Source organism: Numenius arquata, chromosome Z, assembly GCF_964106895.1.
Source record: "Numenius arquata chromosome Z, bNumArq3.hap1.1, whole genome shotgun sequence".
Lineage (NCBI taxonomy): Eukaryota > Metazoa > Chordata > Aves > Charadriiformes > Scolopacidae > Numenius > Numenius arquata.
The window spans coordinates 38,163,000-38,184,868 of NC_133616.1; the positions used below are offsets into that span (position 1 = coordinate 38,163,000).

The window sequence follows — 21,869 nt, forward strand, 5'->3', positions numbered from 1 at the left end:
GCTTTGAAAACTTAAGTAAAAATAGGCCTTCAAAGCACAAGTTTCTCTTATTAGGGAGATGTGTGAAATTATAATTAAAGAAAAATCTTTTACTATCCCACACAGCCAAGGTGCTAGTTATCTAATAAGCTCAATGCTCTTACTGCGAGTGGGAAAGAAAGATGCATAGCTGAAAAGTAACCTGATGTTATTTTGTAGTCAAGGAAGATATGTCTAATCAGCACCTTTTTTTTTTATTTATAGCAAATAATCAATTAATAGTTCCATCACATGCTTATAAACTACAGACATTTTTGAAGTCACCTCTAATGCATGTTCCAGACTTTATGGAGCATTTTTGCCTAGACTACTCTCTACCTCCCCTTCACCTCCTGTTTATAACTGAAAAAGCATTCTTGGAGAACTTTCAAATGTCAAAAAAGCACATTTGCTACCGCCCTCTCATTAACAGCTGATGGGATTTGGGTACAAAACTCATGCATCTCTCTTTATTAAGCTAAATGGAGTCTATCTAAACTGCAAAGGCAGTTTTATCTCTGAAGCATGACTTAACCAACCAGCCCTCTCTTCTAGCTCTACCAACTATTTTTGTCTCTGTCAGTAGGTGAGTTCTCTTTTTCCTTTCATGTACATGTACTGCCACAAGTTTCGAGCCAGTTACATCATTACGAAGTCTGGCATACTGCCATTAAAAGGAAATATAGTTCAAGTCAATATGTAAACATGAACTAAAATAAACTGTGACCACATCTAGTAATACGACCAAACTGTTAGCAGACAGCAGCTGCGTTCAATATCTCATATAACAGCAGTGCTAAATTGAGGGAGAAAACCAGGTAGCAACCAGGAAGGATATGCTGTGCCACTCACCTATCCTTTACCTCATGCACCTCAGGAGTGACTCATGATACATTTTGGCACACAATGCCCTAAGATAACGGTGTCATTTTTGGCATGAAATCAAGAGGCAACAGTACATCTTTTTACATGAACAAGAACAAAATATGATTTTGCAGAGATGACAAATAAAGAGCAGTACTCCAGGTATGTCATTTTGATGAAGACTATCAAAGTATAGTTTTACACAAAACACTTAGACATTTTGTGAACTTTAAGACACATTTTGCAAATCCAAAATGAGATCACCAGGAAAAGTCTAGTGGTGGTGTGCAAAGCTGTACGAAGAAGAAAAGGGAGTCTACTACTTAGCACAGTCCTAGAGATATGACTCGAATGTCCAAGTATATAGGCAAAGAGGTAGAAAAGCTCTGTTCCACTCCATCTGTATTCCTTATGTACTCAATATACTAAGTAGAAGCCAAATGTACAATACAGCTGAATTCTTTTCAATCTCTGGCATTTATCTTCCATGAGGAACATGGCGTTTTAATCTTAGCACTGTTGTAAGCATTTAAAGTGAAGAAACAAAGCATAAAATGCTGTAGTCTAAGTGCAGAAAGGCATATCCTCATTCTGATTTCCAGACATAAAGGAGGAGTTTAGAAGACGTGGTAGGTTTGATCTTGCTCAGAGTAATCCTGCATAGGGGTGGATTAGTTCAAATGGAACAACAAAAAGGCTGCGAACGTATGGCCCTCAGTACTCCACAGCAACCTCCGATGACAGAACTCACACAGAGTTTCAGGGTACAACAAAAAAGCATATTCTAAATCGCCATAGAACATGGTAACGAAATTTTATTGCGCATTGTGTGCCAATGGTGGTGACTAATAACTTCCTGTTTTATGATCACGAATTGCAAAAACAGCACAGCTAGCAGGTACAAAGGCACAGACACCTGGTGCTAAATAAGTTCTAGAATTTTCTTTACTACCTACTTATTGCTACCCTTTACTCAGACTTTCTCAAAAAAGAAACTTCTATACAATTAATTCATTAAAAATGTGTAATCAGTGGATGACAAAGAAAGACCTAAAAAACAACTTAGGCTCTATAAAAATACTTCCCTTAGGAGTACAATCAGCAACACTGTTTATGTAAAGCCAGATTAGAACAACTATTCAGGCTTGAAAAAGGCATTGCCACTTTAAATTTACAGTTATAAACAGAACTGCTGACAGTTCTGCCTTCAACCTATTCTTTACTGCCTTTAGAATTAGATTACATTAGACGTATCATGATTTAACTGCACTAATTACAGAACCTACATCTAGGATTGGACGTAGCCTCATGGAAGGGTGTGGTAGGATGTGCTGCTGCTTCTTCCACAGGGACCTCTTTTGTCTTCATAAGTCAATTCATCCGACTGCATCAATTCACCACTGTCGTTTAAACCAATGCTACTTACACTATGCAATGGACTAAAAATCTCTTTGACTACTTATGACTTTGTTCTAGGACTACTGAAAAAACACCATGAAAACAAGTAGCTATTTTGTTATGCCAGCTCATTATGAAATTGAAACACCTGCACATCCAATGGATTAACTGGAGCACATATTCTGACAAACAGCACATAGCATATGAACTCTAGCCCTTTTTCCCCGCGCACCCTATTCATGGTCCTGCTCAGAGGCAGGACTGTCCAGTCCACAAAGCGTATCACAAATCCTGAAGACAATCTGCCCCTCTGCTTTGAAATACCGTTCCGGTTACCCCCCGCTTCGAAATTTGATAACCAAACCAGCCACTCCTTACGCAAATGCACGTCTTTTGACCAGGTCTAAGCTTGTTTTACTACCCTGTCTGTTTCTAAGGAAAACTCTGGCAAGAAATAATTAACCAGAACAACAAACATTAGCATTCAAGAAAAAATTACTTCACGTCAAACTCTTCAGTCTGTATTAAGACAGAAATTTTACTTCAGTCAGTGGGATTTCCAGCCGAATATATCTGAAGGGTTCTCACATATGTATCATCATTAATATTTAAAATAGCAAATCATGATTATTTTTAAATCTGTAAGTAACATTTTGTGCACACAGTTGTACAAATTAATCTTGCTTGCCAAGGAAAAGTTACAGAATGCAGCATATGAAGCTATTTCTGAACATGCAGCAATGAAAAAATACTCAAACAAATTACAGTATTAAAGGGCTATATTCACAGCAAAATGAGAAAGCCCTGCAAAACACCTGATATCATCCACGTGAGATCCACTAGAAATTGACATTAACTGCCAGAAATACTTCTTGTGTAGTTAAAGTGAGGGAAATTGAATCTTTACTCATGCAACCACTCCGAAATGCACCTTGCTAACAAAATGGCACTGGGAAATTTCAGCAAGAATATTTTTATTTGCTAGTACACAGCACGTGATCAAGTCTTGCATTTGTTAATGACAGGTAAACATTCAGTTCATTAACTTGACATTAATTTGTTCATCCTATTGGTATTTATATACGTGTTATTTCACTAGCTACACAGATTCTGTCAACACGATGTTGTCACTCGGTCACCACGTACTGCTTGCAAGGCTGGCTTCAGCTGCTCTGACAACTTGCAGATGGCAAGTGTCACTCATCTCCTTCCAGCCTTAAGCACTATTTTGCTTTCATACCACTTAAAACCTCCAGTGAAATGGCATCACAAAATATGTTGTTTCGGAACACAGAAAAATAACTCCCTGAATCAGATTTTCTTTTCTCTGAGCGAATCAGATGTTAGAGCATCCTGTGAATCATCTTAGGCATGGTTACACTCAGTAACTCAGTCTCAGTATCTCAGCCAGTGACTAATAGAGCAAAGCAAGTATTTCTGCCTGCTTTAGAAACAATCTATCCCAAGAAAATAAAAACAAAGCATATGTGGATTCATTTCCCATTTCAACAGAATTTTGGAAACATATTGTTAACTAACACTCCTAAAAATTACAATCTGGCTTCTGATTTCCACAGTAGAAGTAAAGAGAAATCTGGAATTTCAATTGATACTACAGGAGAGAGAAAAGACACAAGAGATCTGCATTACCATTCCATGTCCACTATCCCCAAACCACCATTTCTGACAAAGAGACCCTTCATCTCAGATTAGCACATTCTCCACTTCGATGCCATGCCATCTATTATTTCTGCCCTATGCTGCAGTTCAGTACTCCTTCAAGTTGTGCCAATGCTACTGTTTGTAAGGACATGCTGTAGAATGAATCACTGAAATTATATGGGTTAAAGAATAAATAAAGACCCTTTGAGGAAGAAAAAAGACAAGAAAACAAACAATGCCACCGCCACCACCACCACTATGAAAGGTTTTGAAAAATTCAGTGAATAAATTTGATCATCCAAGGTTACTGTCACAGTTGCTTCAGCACAGAACAGATAGTGTTCAGGCCATAAAGCTTGAGACTTTTGCAGCAACTGGCTAAAACAGCAGTGATGAAAACAATACCCAGACCTGAAACTTACAAGATATGATCTCCTTTATCTTCAGCTTTGAATTTCTTTGTTTTTATGGACTTCTTTGTTAGTCAGGCCATTAATGCCACTTTAAAAATGTGATTTCGTTAGAAAAGTCCATACTGGCCTTTGCTAATACAATAAAGGAAAAATGTAGCCTGTAAAAAGCCATTCAATTCTCCCTAGTAAAAACATCTTGAAATTATTTTGTTGTTCTTAAAAACCGCATGACTACAACTGGATTAATTGTCATTGCTTCTGTAACAGATATTTTGCAAAACAGGTTTCAATATATTTATTGTTCTAATGTTAACTTACAATTGAAAAAATGGGTAAACACATACTTCTGTTTAGAACATTCCTCAACACTTGCATGAAATTATTAAAAATTTATGCAGAGCACGCCCCTAACAAACTAGGCCTTTTGCCTTCTCAGCAACAGGATCATTTCCAACCCTTGCTACCAAATGCCTGAAAAAGGAAAAACCAAAACAGAAAGTGTAACAGTATTACATCAAACTAAATAAAAATAATTCTGGTAAAGTGCAACCTTGGAATAAATAGGCTCAGTTTCCATTTAAAATTAATCCGAAGAGAAATCCCATAATACAAAAAGCTGAATTCTGTTGTTTGGTTTCTAATTCTACTTAGAAGTCTTAGCAACAATGCATTTTGTCCTTCATGTCTTGAAAAATTTTAAGCAATAAGAAAGCAAAAAAACCCCCAAGACTTAAACCCTACTCTGACCACCAGACAAAATATGGTGTTCACAAACTTTAATCCTCCAGATAGTGTGGAGATATTAGTTAAATAATCCTGACAATACTCCTATGACACATCCAATCATTCTCCTAAATTTCTAATGTAAAAATACACTATAAGAATTAAGCATTCTGCTACAGGGGGAACAACACTGAGTCAATCTTCAACCTTCTGGAAAGGTTTTGGTTTCCTCATTTGCAGTAAGACACACCTTAAGGAAAGAGGTGAAGAAGGAACCAGTAATCTCACTTCTTGGTAATAGCTGCATTTACAGAGAGAAGAAGAAAAATATTTTTCCACCTTCATGAATTTGGAAGAGATATCTGCATCAAGAAATCATAAAACGTGCATACTTCAGCTACTTGTAGGTTATTAGCACTTCAACTGATAGCTTGAAAAATACTCTTCCTATTGAGACAGAAAATCTAATTACTTACTGCAAGGCAAAATTCCCTAGTTTTACAGTGACTTGCCTTGTCTGTCTGTCTAAAACAACATCCATTAATGTAGTCTTAAATGTGACAGTTGTCACAGGATCCCTGACGTCACCAAGTTAACTGAGAAGAACTAGTTTTGAGTTTATAGGCTAGCTCTTAAATATACTTCAATGAGAAAAAAGTCATCCTTAAGTAACAAATGAAGATCACTAGTGCTCTTAAAAAATCTGGCTCACTTTTCCCCCACTTTTTCAAATAGTTGGTGAATAAATCTTTACTTCAGTTTTTAGAATGTCACATCTTTGCAATTTCACTAGGGAATTTTATTCCAAATTTCAGGATAAATAAATACTTCTTGATTTGCATAGATAGTTTTTTCATCTCCTATATTTATATCCATGAAACAGTGTAATGCAAGAGGAGGGAGAAATACTGGGAATTGACCTCTGATTGACAAAAAGACATTATCTGAGTGCATACAGGTAAACATCTTACCAAGCAGACATTACTATCAAAATAAAGAGCAGAGGAACAATACTCAGTATTTTTTTTTCCATTTGCCCAGTTAATAACTGCATTTACATGCACTCCTCCTCTTAGCCCTTTTCAACTTTCCTTTCTCTTGGATTCAGCAGCAGATGCAAAGGGAAAAACACAACCAAGCTATTTTTAATAGAATACCCCAAATTCCAGCATAGGACTAGTTGACATTCAAGAACATACTGTATCTGTGTGAGTGTGTGAAGCAAAAATTTACAAATACAGAATGCTGTGATTATCGTTTAAAGTTATATTAACATGCTTTGTTAGGTAACTAGATAAGAAACAGTTTGTAGAATAGTATCTCTGTATAACCATGACACTGCCTGTTTTAAAAGACACTTCCCCTTTTTTTTTTCTTTTAATAAAGGGTTACCAGTTCTTCTGTACTCTAAGGGATTACAGGGAAGATATTAACAGTGTTTTCATAATTAAAACAGTGGACCATATTCTGATGAGATGTGCTGATGTACCTTTCTACAGTAGTCTTTGACATGTACCTCTATAAAACTCTTATCTTAATTTTTAACATGGAATGATCAAAAGGTGAACTTTATTTCTTACGTGTTTGGACTGTGAATTCCTTGTGCTAGAGAACAGGTGTCTTCCTCATACTTTCTGACCAGAACAGAGGTAATTTGTATTTATTAAACTGCTTATGAGTTCCAGTAAAGATCAAATAATAATGGATGCCTAGCTTTACTTCGATACTGTAACAACTATGAAAAACAGAATACTACAATAATTAACTTTTCTCATACATAGTTGTGCCAATGCTATTTGTACCTAACACACCACTTAGTGCCATAGCTTATCCTTTGCCCCACATAAATATTCCTCAACACAGAAACAAGTTCTGCAGAAGCAGGTGTTTATAACAAAACACAACAGCAGCTAAGTTTGATGTGGAACTTAATTTTCTGCACCTTTAAGGAAAAAAAAAAGAAATCCCCAAATGCTCTTTAAACTTTCTTTAATGTCTTTACTGACTTTGTTTTATTTAGTACTTACTTATGTGCCATAAATCTTTTAAGTCGTGATTTCATTCATGAGCAGAACAGCTTCTGTTAATATTTATAAGACTAATTTTATTTGGAAATTGGAGAATCTGCTCTATTCTTCAATAATTCATGATTTTATATAATGATCAGAGTAGCTAACAGCATGATTACTAGAAAAAAAAGTATCACAGCTATTGAAACTACCTTTCAATACTCTCAATATTTACCATTATACAAGACACAGGCACATTGGCTTTACAAATTAAAGCACTCTGAAGTGCAAAAGGCTTCAAAACAAAGATTTTTAGGAAAGCTATTCAGGCAAGTGAAATTATTTATTTTTAGGACTGTTTGCGTGTACTGTGTCCCCTGTCTCCCCCCTGCCCCACCACCCACCCCAGTAACTATGATAGTGCCTGCTGGCAAGGATAGGATAGCTATAATAAGTCTCAGCAACAGTCTGAAATTTGAAAGCTAGTTCAAAGTTTCAATTGTGTGCACTGTATATATGATAAACTCGGGAATATTACAGGTTTAGAAACACTGTAATGTTACACTTCTTGGTTTAGCTAAGGTGCAAGAACTGTGAAATGGTTTGTGAGCAGAGATTTCAGATGCTGTCACCTTGAGTGTGAATGTAACAAGAAGGGGCCGTAGGAGCTGGAGAACACTATCAATCTGTAGCATTCCTGTACCTGTCCCAAAACAGAAAATACGGAGTGGCTACTGAGATCATCACTCAGCTCCATCCTCTAACCGGGTAGATCATGCATTTCCTCATCAGAGCTGCAGAAAGGTGTGACAGACAAGAACTGATACTCCAGCAGTGGTCTACCACCTGCCATACCTGCTAACATCTCCCTTTTCACAGACGTCCCAGTTGACTGGAGATTAGCAAATGTGACGCCCATCTACAAGACGGGCCAGAAGGAGGATCCAGGGAACTGGAGCCCTATCTGTCAGTGTGACTTCAGTGCTGGGAAGGTTACGGAGCAGATCATCTTGAGTGCCATCACACGGCACGCACAGGACAACCAGGTGATCAGGCCTGGACTTACCTGGACCATGGTAAGTCTTACACCATGGACTTACAAAAGGCAGGCCCTGCTTGACTTACCTGATCTCTTTCTATGACAAGGCGACCCACCTAGTGGATGAGGGAAAGGCCATGGATTTTGTCTACCTGGACTTTAGTAAAGCCTTTGACACCATTTCCTGCAGCACTCTCCTGAAGAAATTGGCTGCTCATGGCTTGGACACACATACCCTTTGCTGGGTGAAAAACTGACTGGATGGTCAGACCCAAAGAGTGGTGGTCAATGGAGTTAAATCCAGTTGGCGGCCGGTCACAAGCAGTGTTTCCCAGGGCTCAGTACTGGGTGCAGTTCTGTTTAATATCCTTATCAATGATCTGGATGAGGGGATCTAGTGCACCCTCAGTAAGTTTGCATGTGACACCAAAGTGGGCAGGTGTGTTGATCCACTTGAGGGTAGGAAGGCTCTACAGAGGGATCCGGACAGGCTGGATCAATGGGCTGACGCCAATGGTATGAGGTTCAACTGGGCCAAGTGCATTTGGGTCACAGCAATGCTACAGGTTTGGGGAAGAGTGGCTGGAAAGCTGCTTGATGGAAAAGAACCTGGGAGTGTTGATCAACTGCTGCCTGAATATGAGCCAGCAGTGCACCCAGGTGGCCAAAGGCGGCCAATAGCATCCTGGCTTGCATCAGAAATAATGTGGCCAGCAGGACTAGGGAAGTGAGTATCCCCCTGTACTCAGCACTGGTGAGGTCCCACCTCGAGTACTGTGCCTAGTTTTGGGCCCCTCCCTCCAAGAAAAACATTGAGGTGCTGGAGCGTGTCCGAAGATGAGCAATGAAGCTGGTGAAGGGTCTAGAGCACAGGTCGTTATGAGGAGCAGCTGAGAGAACTGGGGCTGTTTAGCCAGGAGAAAAGGAGGCCAAAGGGAGACCTTACTGCTCTGTACAACTGCCCAAAAGGAGGTTTTAGCCAGGTAGGTATCCCTTCTCCCAAGTAACAAGTGACAGAACAAGACGAAATGGACTCAAGTTGCACCAGGAGAGGTTTACATTGGATACTGGGAAAAAATTCTTCAGTGAAAGGGTTGTCAAGCATTGGAACAGGCTGCCTAGGGAAGTGGTTGAGTGACCATCCCTGGAGGTATTCAAAAGACGAGTAGATGTGACGGTTTAGTGGTGGACTAAATCGGTTGGACTCAATCTTAAAGGTCTTTTGCAACGTAAATGATTCCATGCTAATCTACCTTTCCCTGGGGAAGGAACTCTGTGTCAGCTGACAAGATGTTCTATGTCAGCTGAGAGACATATCAGGAGGCAAGCTCAGCTAACCAAGGAAGCCACAGCACAGCTTGAATGTGAAAAGGCAGCATATAGCATGACGGAGGACAGACAAGCTGCAAAGGAGGAATTGAGAAACATTGTCTGGGCATGTAGGGATGGTAATTATTGTCATGTAAACCAAACCTCAAATAGAAGCGAGACTTGAAAGGGACGTAAAGGGCACAAAGGACAACTTCTAGTGGTAGAAGACTGACCCAGGAAAATGTGGGTGCATTGCTGAATGGGACAGGTGACACCATGACAGCAGACACAGATGACAGCAGGTCCCCACCATCTTCTTTGTTGTCACCAGCACATTCTGCCAGGTCTCTGCACTTAGTGATGGTGCTTAAGGATGAGAGGGTCTATGAGCTGGGGATGTTTATATTACAGAAGCAGGAAAAAAAAAAAAATCACTTACTGATTCTGACTGCAAATATGAACAATGAAAATATAATCCAAATTTAAGCAATACAGAAGGGAATTTCTTAGCCCTGAAATATTGGCAAGATCAAAAATTTCCTTTCTTTAATAAATTTTTAATTCCAGTGCCTACATTAAATTTTCCCACTTTGGAGTTAAAGGAAAAAGAGATTACAAGTTTTAAAGCTCTAAAAATCTAGGTCAGTTCTCATCCATACTAAGTAGCCATCCAATGACCATATGGGCAGAAAAAAACAGTGGCAAAACTAATGTCCTTTTCCTGAAATGGATGAAGTATTTATTTTCTTTTTAAAGGCAGTACAAGGCAGGTAGTCAGATCCAACCTCATTTGTTGAGCAAATTCAGCTATGTGAAAGGTAACAGTGTCTGCTCCCTTTGTTTTACAACAGAAAGACTTATTTGAATAGAAAAAAAAGGGCAGTCTATTTTTTAATACACATATAACATTTTGCATGTGTGTATATATATATACAGACACACCGACATGTACTGTAGTGTATATATATGTATCTATGCATACACACTGATAATTTAAAGATAAAATCTTCTTTTCTTTTGATATTATCAAGATCTAGCTGGGCCTTTAAGAACTCCAGACTAATTTTAGAGTTTCAAATCTAAGATTACACACTGAAGAAGCTGATATTTAGTTCAGCAATCAGTAACATAGAAAGAATTTACCAGTACTTTTGAAGAACCTGTAAGAGTCTCCATTATATGTAACAATTAAATGATTTATTCTTGTTTTTACTTTTTAATCCAGTTCCCTTTTTTAGATTCTGTTTATTATTTTCTATACAGTAGATCTGCCCCCCCCCCCCAGCTTTGACTGGGTAACTAACCTTCAACAAGTGGGAGGATGCACAAAAGGGCATCCAGATCCCCAGATGTGTCATACTGATGCATTCTGCATTATCACCCATGGCAGGAGCTCAGGGAATGCTCACTGCAAGGGGCTACAGAAAGAACAATGTGTGGTGTTAGATAAATGTCTCACACTGAATACGCAGCTGAACATTAGGTCACCCAGCTTTACAAACCAAGCACAAGGCATTGCAGACTTCTGTAATTAAACAAAAAGTACTATTCATGTGCAAAAACAACGCTTTCCATCTCGCACCACAGGTGGCAGCGAACAACAAATTCTGATGTTCATGATGCGTCTTCTGTGTGATGAGTTCAGCCTACCCATTCTGCTGTTTCATTATGCAACTCTTAGGATTCCCCTCAGACAAAGCTAATCTTTTCTCTCCACAATCCCTTTGAATCTTATGAAACTCTGAGAGACCCAGATAACTCCACCTTTTCCAACTTTATATTTTCTTACCTTTGCTACAGAAAAAATGGCTTTTTACAATAATTCTCCCTGTCCACAAGAGGCAGTGATTCCACTCACCAGGGTCCTCTCAAAGGACAATGGCAGATATACTTCCCTTGCCTTGAAAATGTTATGCGGACATTAAGTGCTACCTTTCAGCTAAGGAAGAAATTGCTTTGCTCCAGAACTAAGATTGCTGCTGCTAGACATGCCTCCTATATTCAATTTCCTAGTTCTTGTTAACTTACAAGGAGGCAGAATTACCAAAGCAGTACTAAGCTTGCGGCTCTACACAAAGTTTATCGTATGTAACAAAGGTACCACAGGGCTATTTACTGCGCCTCAAAAAAACCAAAATCATTAAAATTTCCAAATTAATGGAAAGCAAGAACAACATTAAAAAAAAAACCCTACTGGACTGTTTGTCTATATTAATCTGTATTTCCACAGATGAATCAGTGTAATCCTGGATGTACAGACAAACAGGGGGACAGCCCTGCAGAAAGGGATCTGGGGGTTGTGCTGGATGGTAAGCTCAACGAGTCAGCAATGTGGCCTAGTGGCCAAAATGGCCAACAGTATCTGTATCCTGGGGTGCGTATAGCCAACTGGTTTAAAGAAGTGATTGTCTCACACAGCATTGGTGCAGCCTCACCTTGAGTACTGTGTGCAGTTTTGGGCTCCACAATATAAGAAGGATATAAATATATTAGAATATCTCCAAAGGAGGGCAACAAAGATGGCACTAGGACTAGAGGGCATGACTTTGTGAGATTGAATGAGGATATTAGGTTTGTTCCGCTTAGAGAAGAGGAGGTTGGGGAGTGACCTCATTGCTGTCTACAACTTCCTCATGAGGGGGGGCAGAAAGGGTGGTGCTGATCTCTGTAGCCTGGTGATAGGATGTGAGGGAAGGACTTAAAGCTGCATTGGGGAAGTTCAGATCGGATATTAGGAAAAAGCTCTTCAGTGAGAGGGTGGTCAAGCACTGGAACAAGTTCCCCAGGGAAGTGGTCATGGTCCCAAGCCTGTTGGTGTTCAAGAAGTATCTGGACAACACTCTCAGATATATGGCTTAACTTTTAGATTGCCCTGTGTGGAGTCAGGAGTTGGGCTTGATGACCCTTATGGATCCCTTCCAACTCAGGATACTCCATTCTCTGATCTCAGATCCCAACAGCTTAACTAAAATGAAGGCTTCATCAGTGCTTTGACATCCATAGTTTTTCATTATTAAATTGCACGGAAAAGGAACGGAGGTAAAACAACATACATAGCCATGTCTCTGATTTGCTGAGGTAAATCTAGAACAGATGTGAACACAGAAGTTTAAGGAGTCAATAATTTTTACTCACTCGACAATCCCGCTGTAGTGTTTTCATTAGTGCGCTGTGTGTTTCAGAGTCAAAATACAACCCTTCATGCATGTCTTGCAAGAAATCCAAGTCTTTGAATGTAGGGTTGGACTTCTCCCTCTCTTTTCTCGATGCTCTCCGTTTGTATGTGGAGCCTTTCAAGTCATATGTGAAATGCATTTTCAAGGCTCGTGGCAAAACATTGTTCATTACAATAATTCTAATATTAATGCCTCCTGACTGAACGCAGTATAGCCCATAAAATTTGGGTAGAAGCGTCCTTGGATTCTGGTTCAGATTCTAAAACAAAAGAGATATTGTTCAATAAACTTCTATGCTTAAGAAAGTTTTTTTTAATACCAAAGGACATTAACAAACATGAAAAAAACTGTGCTTGTTTTCCTATTCAGTATAGTTTCTTTGACTGGTTGATTTACTCTGTGGGTCTGTATTTCAGAAAGCTAGCATAAACACTGCCTTTTTGCCAGGAACTTACACAGGCCAAGAGCAGAGCAGTAACTCTGCCAGGTTTCTCTTTCTCACATCCCATGAGAGAGCAGACTAGGCCAAACCTAAAAGCATCCTGAAGATTTAATTTATTTATTCTGACCTGAACAACCTCCGCATTCCACCTGCTGGAAGGAGTTTAGGTCTAATGTAGTTCTCATTACCTTGACTTGGATTCTGAAAGACAGAACCTGTCTGCATGAGGCTTTTCACACTGAGATTTAGTGCCAAATTACAAGGTTGTGTCCACAGGAGTGTGAGGTCATAACAGAACCATGACTGACCATCACAGCAGAAAGTGTGAAACAATCCAAATTCCACAAAAAAACCCAAGAATAACTAATACAAGAGGATAAGAGAGGTGAGAGAGAAAATCCTCTGAGTACAACTACTCTCACATTTTGGCATGAAAAAGCAGGAAGGGGAAAAAACACTTCAAGTCTCACATGATTACTAAGTCACAACATACAACTATGAGAAGAAGGTACTTTCATAGGGAATAATTACAGTGATTGAAGTTTTATACTTTGGAAACCCTTGTATATGGCAGCAGTGAGAATACAGTTCCCAGAAACAAAGCAAAGTGGCTTTATGTTTACTGTAATAACTCAAACTTACGCTGAGCTAATTATCATGATTAGAAACAACAAAAAAGTACCTGCCACCATTGCTCTTTTTGATGCTGTCACTGTATTTACATTTTTTTTAAACAAACAGCGCTTCCATGTTACTTTAATGTAATAATGACAATATTCCTCATTTTTAGTACAAGCGAGAGGGTAACTTTTCAAGTGCTTACTTAAGAAAGTAAAGAAAGAAAAGAAAGTCAGTCACAGGTCTAATACTCCAAAGTCCTGCATACCACCCACAAGAATCTCTGTTCATATGTATGAGTGGCTTTTGTTTAAAAAAATGAATTAAGTTCTACTTACGTTTTATCAATGGTTTCCCTTTCTGATGACTGACACATGAAACAAAACTGACTGATCATTAGCCCTCAAAAAGCTCCATCTAAAAATTTAAGTTTTGAACAAAATATATGGATAAAAATGATTTTTACATCATTGTTTCAATACATGAGAAATGGAAATCAGAAGTAGTCCAGAAACAGAAGTGAAACTGACCAGTCTAGTTTCTTTGTCCACCCTGAGTGAAATGCAGAGGGTAGACAAACACAAAATAGAAAAAAAGTTGAATTAGAAATTTAGAAACCTTTTTTTTTTTGTTACTAGTTTACTAGAAGCAAAGTTTCATATCAAATCAGAAGGTGACATTCAGCTTCACCTTGAATGCTAAAAGAACAGCAATTATCTTAAATACATTCTTGATTTACATCTATTCTTTTTGATGGGTGTCTAGGGTGCAAAGTTGAAATACAGGTAAAAAATGTCAAAAACATTATGAAAAATAGTGATAAAGCCCTAATTGAAGATTAAAAGACAACAAATGAAACTGTATCTTCGGAAGTGTGACACTAAACAGGAAAAATACAGGTAAAATACAATCTTCAATCACTTACCATATAATAGCCTGGCAAGAGCTTCTGAAGAAACTCAGCCTCTTTGTGTTGAACTGTTTTGATGATGAACTCGTCATCACTAGTTACAAAAAATAAGGACCCACTGGCACCTGGGTTGGATAATTCAATTAAAGGCTCACTGCAGATTGAGTACTGGAAGAGACAAAAATTGTTTTTCACTGCCAATGCATGCGTTACCGAAAACACAAGCTTAATACAAAGAACTGCAGGTTCAAACAGGCACAGAAGAATCACGGAGCTAATTCTTTGGGCTTCAACTACAGCAACTCTACTACTGTACAGGCAGCTGGGTTACAGTACTTTGGCTGGGATGTGGCAGGACGGTTGTTACACTCCATTCTGCCCAGAACACGCTGCACAACTGTGGAAGGGCAATTGGCAGCCGAGCATATGGTACCTCTTCACATCCCATTGCACCAGATGAACTTTCCTGGAGTGGAGCGAGTGGTTGAGGTACATCAAGAGTACAAGAGTGGGGAGAGAGTACATCCCCACATCGTTGGCATTGCAAATTCTCAAGTCAGAAGCCTTAAGATGACATTTTCATTGCAACTGTTTGCTTTTCATAGCCATTTATGAAACAAGTACAGGAAGATGTTAGACAAACACACTGGGAGTAAGAGGTTTCTCACCATAGACAAACAGGCCAGTCCTCTTCTGTAAAATTGGGATTGAACCATTAGAATACTAATCTCAATATAGCTGCTAATGTAGTTTTCTGATTGAAAACTGCTTGAAACAGAAAGACTAAATACCGGTAAAGTAGGAGAAACTCGGTTTTAGATGACCATTATTTAGGATGCTTAGACAGGCTTTCTCTTCCACAGGGAGACAGTAGTAATTATGATCACGTTAAGGAGGAAAAAGACACCAAGGAGTATTCCTTACTAGTAGAACCAGATCTCACACAGAGGCTAATGTACATGTATTAAATCTGCATTAATTCACACTTCATGCTTCATTCAAACTAAACGGAGGGGAGACATTAAACTCAAAAACATAAAAAAAATCCATTTGTATGGATATGGATTTATATGGATATAACTCGAGAGCTTGTTTAAAATACAGTATCATTAAACTTCCATTCACACACTCCTTTCCTTTGTTATATATCATCAGTTTTACACACTTGGAGATCTACTGTACAGTACAATATTTTAAGGCTTCGGTTCTTGAAAGAACCAAAATTACACAACACATGAACTGTAAGTAGTGTAAGCACCAGGGAATTATTCTTATCAGTGCAGTATGTATTTTGGTTTTCTCAAAACAAATACTTGTTTCAGTAACAAATATCTGATTTATTGGGTCATTGCCTGGGATGAGTTGAGCAATTACACGAGAAAAAAACAGTTTTATTTGTTGAAAACAGCTTTCATTAAAGTTAACTGGAGTCTTGCCATTGATTTCAGCGGGTGGTGATAGCAAAGAAAAGCGATACAAGAAAATCTAATAAATATGTTGTTTTGTGAGCACTCAAACTAAAGAACCATGCTTTCTATGGACTCAAACCACTGCCTTAATGCATTTTCTTATCCTGGCACCAGCTGAGGCTTTTCCCATGCTTGCAATTTTTAAAAGACTTCTGTATGCTATAAAAATATTTCCTGTTTCTCTCCTCGCTTCTTCACTTATTTCCAATTAATATGAGAGACCTTTCTTATTAATCCCATAGTTGCAACTGTCTACAGATAGAACAGAAATACTGGTCTGTAACACTACAGACCTTCAGAGCAAATCAGCAGTTGAGATGCAAACCCTGCATTTTTCTTGACAAAATACATAAAGCTTTATGAGTAACTGTCATCGTTCTAAGCATTTGAAGCCAATTATCCTAAACATTAAAGCTCAATAAAACAGTATAGCATAAACACAAATTATTAACCTACACTGTGTGCTGGTCATTTTACAGTTGACTTAATCCCTGTAAAATAAAAATCTACCCACCAAGTGCTGCTGTACAAAAAACCCAGCTAATTTTGACTGGACACTTATGAAAGCCAAATTAAAACTGAAAAGTAAGAAAACCCCCAACCCCCTGACAATTAAGTACTTTATGATCAAGAAGTTCCCCTGCAAAATGCTAGTACTCCATGAGGTTTCCAGTGACAATTTAATTCTACCAGCTGTTCAAACGTATTTAGCCTTACTATCCAGTCTGATTCCTACAGCACATTACCACCCAATCTCCTTAGAAAAGGTGAAACTGCAAGTCTTTGGGCTTTGTCATTGCAAATTAACTGCATAAACTCACATATGCCCGCGGTAATTTCTCCTCTTTTTACTTTGCTTCCCTTCCCTTTCAGCCACAGGTAAATAAAGAGTCGGCACATTGTTACCATAGTGTTTTAGATACTGAATTGGAACTACGGACATTACATGACAGATCCAGATTTCACAGAAACAAGAGGGACTCTTCAGCCAGAACCCTGACACATGGAGCAAACTCCTAGCCCGATGCTTTGCTCATAACCAGTTGGGAAAAGGGTCCCAAACAAAAAATAGTTTTGTTTTATGATCATAGTACCACTCTGATCACATCTGCCTCTGGACTGCAAAGGACTGCAACCTGCTCTGATGCCCATTTAGAATCCGAAACAACAGAAATGGATTCTGACATGCTCGCAGAGCAAGAATAACCTTAACAGAGGCATGCATCAGTTACAACAACGCACGCTGAAGTTCCAACGATACTTCACAAAAATACCTGTTTGTTGAAGGAACTCTACTCTTGAATTTTCAAGAAAAGAAGGTGCACTTAATCTTGAAACTAGCTTTTCGAGTTGCCGCTTTTCCTTGGAAATGTATCAATAGTGTCTTTTGCTGTGCCAAGAGAAAAACGAATCTGCAACAGGTTGCCTTTCCTGGGAACTTCCCTCAGGGATTTGTCATTTTGTAGCTAAACCGAGTGTCACAAACCTCTTACCAACCACAAGCAGTTTTTCTATAATCTGAAATTTACTTCCCTAGATGGAACAGAAATTGCAGGTGCCAATAGCTTTACTCTGGGAAGTATGGCCTTTTTAGCATCTGGCAACACAGCCCAAATACTTAGTCTTTCACCAGGTCCATAAAAGGAGATAGATCAGCAGTATACTACATAATGACACCTTTATAAAACTCCAACCCAACTGCACTTCCCTGCCACTACAACCTGTACAAAGAATGATCTGGTTTTATATATAATTATTGTCATGAGGGCTAGTAAGTAATACAAAATCCATACATAGTACTAAAGACTTCAAATCAGACACCCACATTCAACCTAAATAAAAGCAAAACTAGCTAAGTTTTGCTATTAGGCTCATGTCCAAGAAGACAAAAACCCCTTATAATATATTTGAACACAACAGAAGTCAGTGTTCTGTGAAGTAATGTTTCAGCACCATTTAATCATTTTTTTCTTTTTTGTTCATTCAAGCTCTTTCAAATTCTTTTGGTTTTAAAGAAAGTTATCAATAACAGAACAAAAAGATCTAAAAACTCACTCAAAAGAAGTTAACAATAAAACTCTGATGAACAAAGTTGCTAATTTGTACTGGGACCCTGATTCATTGGGTGGACCAGCATGAGGCAAACACACAAAAACAATCCAGCTCTTTGCTTTCACACTACCTTTCCACAAGCAGAACTACAGGAGAAGTAAAATAGTGGATCGTCATCCCTGGCAGGGCACAAAGTGGTTGTACAAAGTAAAGCCTGCTTTTATGATGATGCAGCAAATGCATCACTTTTTTCCTCACGTAAACAGCTGAATACTGAGAAGGATTAAGTTTTCAAACTATAAAATACAGAGAACAAAGGAGATACTCTAAAAGCTTCTTTTTTAGCCCGCCACCCACTCTCAAGGCTAGATGGGAACATTTGCAGAGAAACACTTCTTTAATGAAGTGAATAATGCAAATAACACAAGAGCACTTTATCAGAACTGGATCAATAGAAGTCACACAAGTACACAAGTACTCTCTAGAAACAATGACCTGAATGAGCACTAATACTCAAGCTACTCTAGTCAATTAACAAGAAAGGTTTTTATAGGAATCTTCTCAAAGATGAAGAATTAAAATTTTCATAAAACACTATAAATATTCACTAGTTATAAAGCACTCCAGACATAAAATTTACTACCCATTTGGGCACCATTAAAACATCCTCTTCTGTTACCATGAAACTAGTACACATCATAATCATTTTTAACTCAAAGGAAAACTGCAAGTTCTTACCAAGTAATCATCAGGCTTGATACCAAAAAGTTCTCTGAAATAGCGGAAGGCAAGAGGTGCATACGTCTTAAATCTGAAGTCAGGGTAATGATGAGCAGGTGTGAGATTGCTCCCTTCACTGAAAACAAGAACAAAAATAAACCAAACCCAATTATTAATGAGCAATTTTTTGTGACTTTCTTCTTGCAGCCAGTTTTACTGTAAAGCTGCCTAATTCAACCATTTACCTTCTGAGACCGAAGTCATGAATGCAGATTAACCTCCCTATCACCATTAATCAGTGTAATACAAATGTTTGTGAGAGAGAGAATACTGCCAGCAAATTCCTTTCTCCCGCCTTAAAGGAAATGACTAGTTTCAGCACCCATATCCCCTTGCATAACAATTTTTAGTTTAAACTAACACTACAGCTTCCGATAACCCTCCAAGGTAAGCCAGTCTAATACCTTACTGACACAGGAAGGGTCACCCCCACCTCATATAAGCTCTTGCAAAAAGTTTGGAAGTCAACGCAGCAAAACAACTTCGCACAAGCTTGGTGACCTGAATTGGTTTGCAGGGGAGTCAGACAGATATTAAGGACAGCACAACACAGAAGGCAGAAACGTGTGGGCAGAGCAGTGGGAAGGAAGCAGGACTACATATGTTTTTTGCTGCCAGCAGACATTGGCTGGCTCAGCCTTACTTATGAAACAGCATCCTCAGCACTAGTCTCTTCTGCAGGCTAACTGCAGCTACGGTATCCCATTCTTTCTTGCTAGTTGATTAAATAGGAACAGAGGGTACAGACCCTTTGGGGAATTCCGGAAAATGGTATGCAGTTACACACAAGATACAGATTCAAACTAGATGCGGCACAGACAAAGACTACCAGGGTGACCAGCCTAGAAGACAGCTTTTCTTCAAGGAAAAAAATAAAATAAAATACAATAAATCATTCTAGCCTCCTTAACTCATTTCCTTGTTTTATATTTACCATCTCACTGTATTTTTAGGCTGCAGTTTGTATGAGTCTTGATGTGAAGACTACATGTTTAAGTTAAAGGAAAAAGTCAGCAGCAAAATGTTGCCAGAAGAAAAAAATACATAAAAACTGCCAGTGGCTTCATTTACGATGGAAACTAACAGAAGGCTTTTAAGCAGATGAGTAAAGTCCTACACTATGATTTCAACACAACAAGAACAGCTGTAAGACAAAGTTTGGTCAGTCTCTGAATGGTATGATAAATAGATGAGTACCAAATCCAAGACTTGACACAGTGGCCAAAATCAGCCCTTCCAGCACTTCTTTATTCGTTTACCCTAAGTTTTTCAGAAACGCAGCATGTACATCTACATCTGGCAATAAGAATATCCAAAGTATACTCAAAAAAAAAAAAAAGAAAAAAAGAAAAAAGCTAGGAATTCAGATATGAAAAGGAATAAATGCTAAGCAACATTCCTGTAAAGACTAAATTAAATATCATGAAAATATTAAAGTGCTTTGATCCCTGTACAATTAATGCTTGTCATATGAACTTGTCACCATCCATTAATAACCATTCGATGACAGAAGTCAACCCATCTAGCTGCCCGTGCATGCACACCAGCAAAACTCAACAGAACTGAACTGCTGCTAATTAAAAAGTGTGAACTGGAGAACAAGCTTTCTCAGAAACTCATACTTTAGACACTTGAGGAGACCAAAGGAGGGAAAAACAACCTGATTTCTGTGTGGAAATCACAAATAAAAAGATGGTGGTGGATGACGAAGGATACATACAAAGACAGAATACTGCTGCTTCTTGGAGTGCTAAACAATACAGTCAGCAGCTAGTGAAGCCTGCCTAGTCCTAATTAAGTTGTCTGATCACTTTGTAGTCTACTGTATCACAAATCCACATGTATTTTATTGTTCCATTATATAGTAAAAAATGGAAAGCAATAGGTTACTAAGCTTAAGATGGTAGTTTTTCTTTACAGTTATTATTGGCTAATGCTTTTTCTTATAAAGTCTTTCAGCTGCTCAGAACACTGCAAGTCTTGTCTGACGTTAAGCTTTATACAGTTGGATGCATCTCATTGAATTTTTGTGTAGTATGTGGATGCCACAGGGGTAAAATATAGCTACATTGGGAACCTAGAGGAATATTTGTAAACACATTTGATTGTTTTAAGATGCAAACAAGACCAGAACAGAGTGTCCTCTGCTAAAGCATCACATCATTGTCAGGGAAGATTAGTCATCTAAACTTTATAAAAAAGCCTTATGTTCAGTACATAAATACCTTCACAAATCTGCATCCTGCAGTTGTAACATACAAACTTATTTCATGAAAGCACGGCAATAAATAGATTACACATCCTTACTATATCAGAACATGTACTGTTGTTGGAACTTCAGCAGGCTGAAATGAGGATAGGAGGTTTGCTATGATAATACCATGACACCAAGCCATTTCATAACTGCACATGGAGTAAAATTACTCATACTGGGTCTGCAGGTGGACAGTAATGCATAACAAGTGGAGATTTATTCCAGAATAATTATAAAACAGCAATTATTTTGGAATAGAATCTATATAAAGGGCAATTCCATGTATTTAGAGCACGTGAGCTTACTTTATTACAGATATGACAGTCAATTTCATTATGTGGACAAGTTTCATTATTCTTTGTAAAATCATCTTTTACTAAAGGTCTGCAGAGCTGTTTATCATATTTCTGTTAAATGTATTAATTAGTTTCAGCTTCATTGCCTAATTGAATAGTTTACAGGATCCCAGCAGTAAGCTCTTTTGCAATGCAAGAAGCAAGCCTGACAAAAATTTAAGATTTCTTAGTTACCCCTCTGCAAGAAAGTTTGTAAGGTTTTCTTGTTGCTACTTTTAACAAAGAAAGCACCCTCTCTTCCAGTAATTTCCTACAGACATGGAAAACTTTGAAATTCCTTGTGGCTGAGTATGTCCTTGCTCTTACTCAAAAAGGACAGTTTCCACTCTATAGAATATTTGATGTAAATACAACTCTACCTTATTTATATATGAA

At 38.3% G+C, this 21,869-nt stretch overlaps 1 protein-coding gene across 1 annotated transcript in view; it reads right to left on the bottom strand.

Moving 5' to 3' along the window:
* Positions 1-21,869, bottom strand: part of PIP5K1B (phosphatidylinositol-4-phosphate 5-kinase type 1 beta) — a 74,300-nt gene that overhangs the window by 29,637 nt on the left and 22,794 nt on the right. The window contains 3 exon segments of the mRNA XM_074165941.1: positions 12,573-12,872; positions 14,599-14,751; positions 18,843-18,960. Coding sequence (XP_074022042.1) covers positions 12,573-12,872; positions 14,599-14,751; positions 18,843-18,960 — 571 coding nt within the window.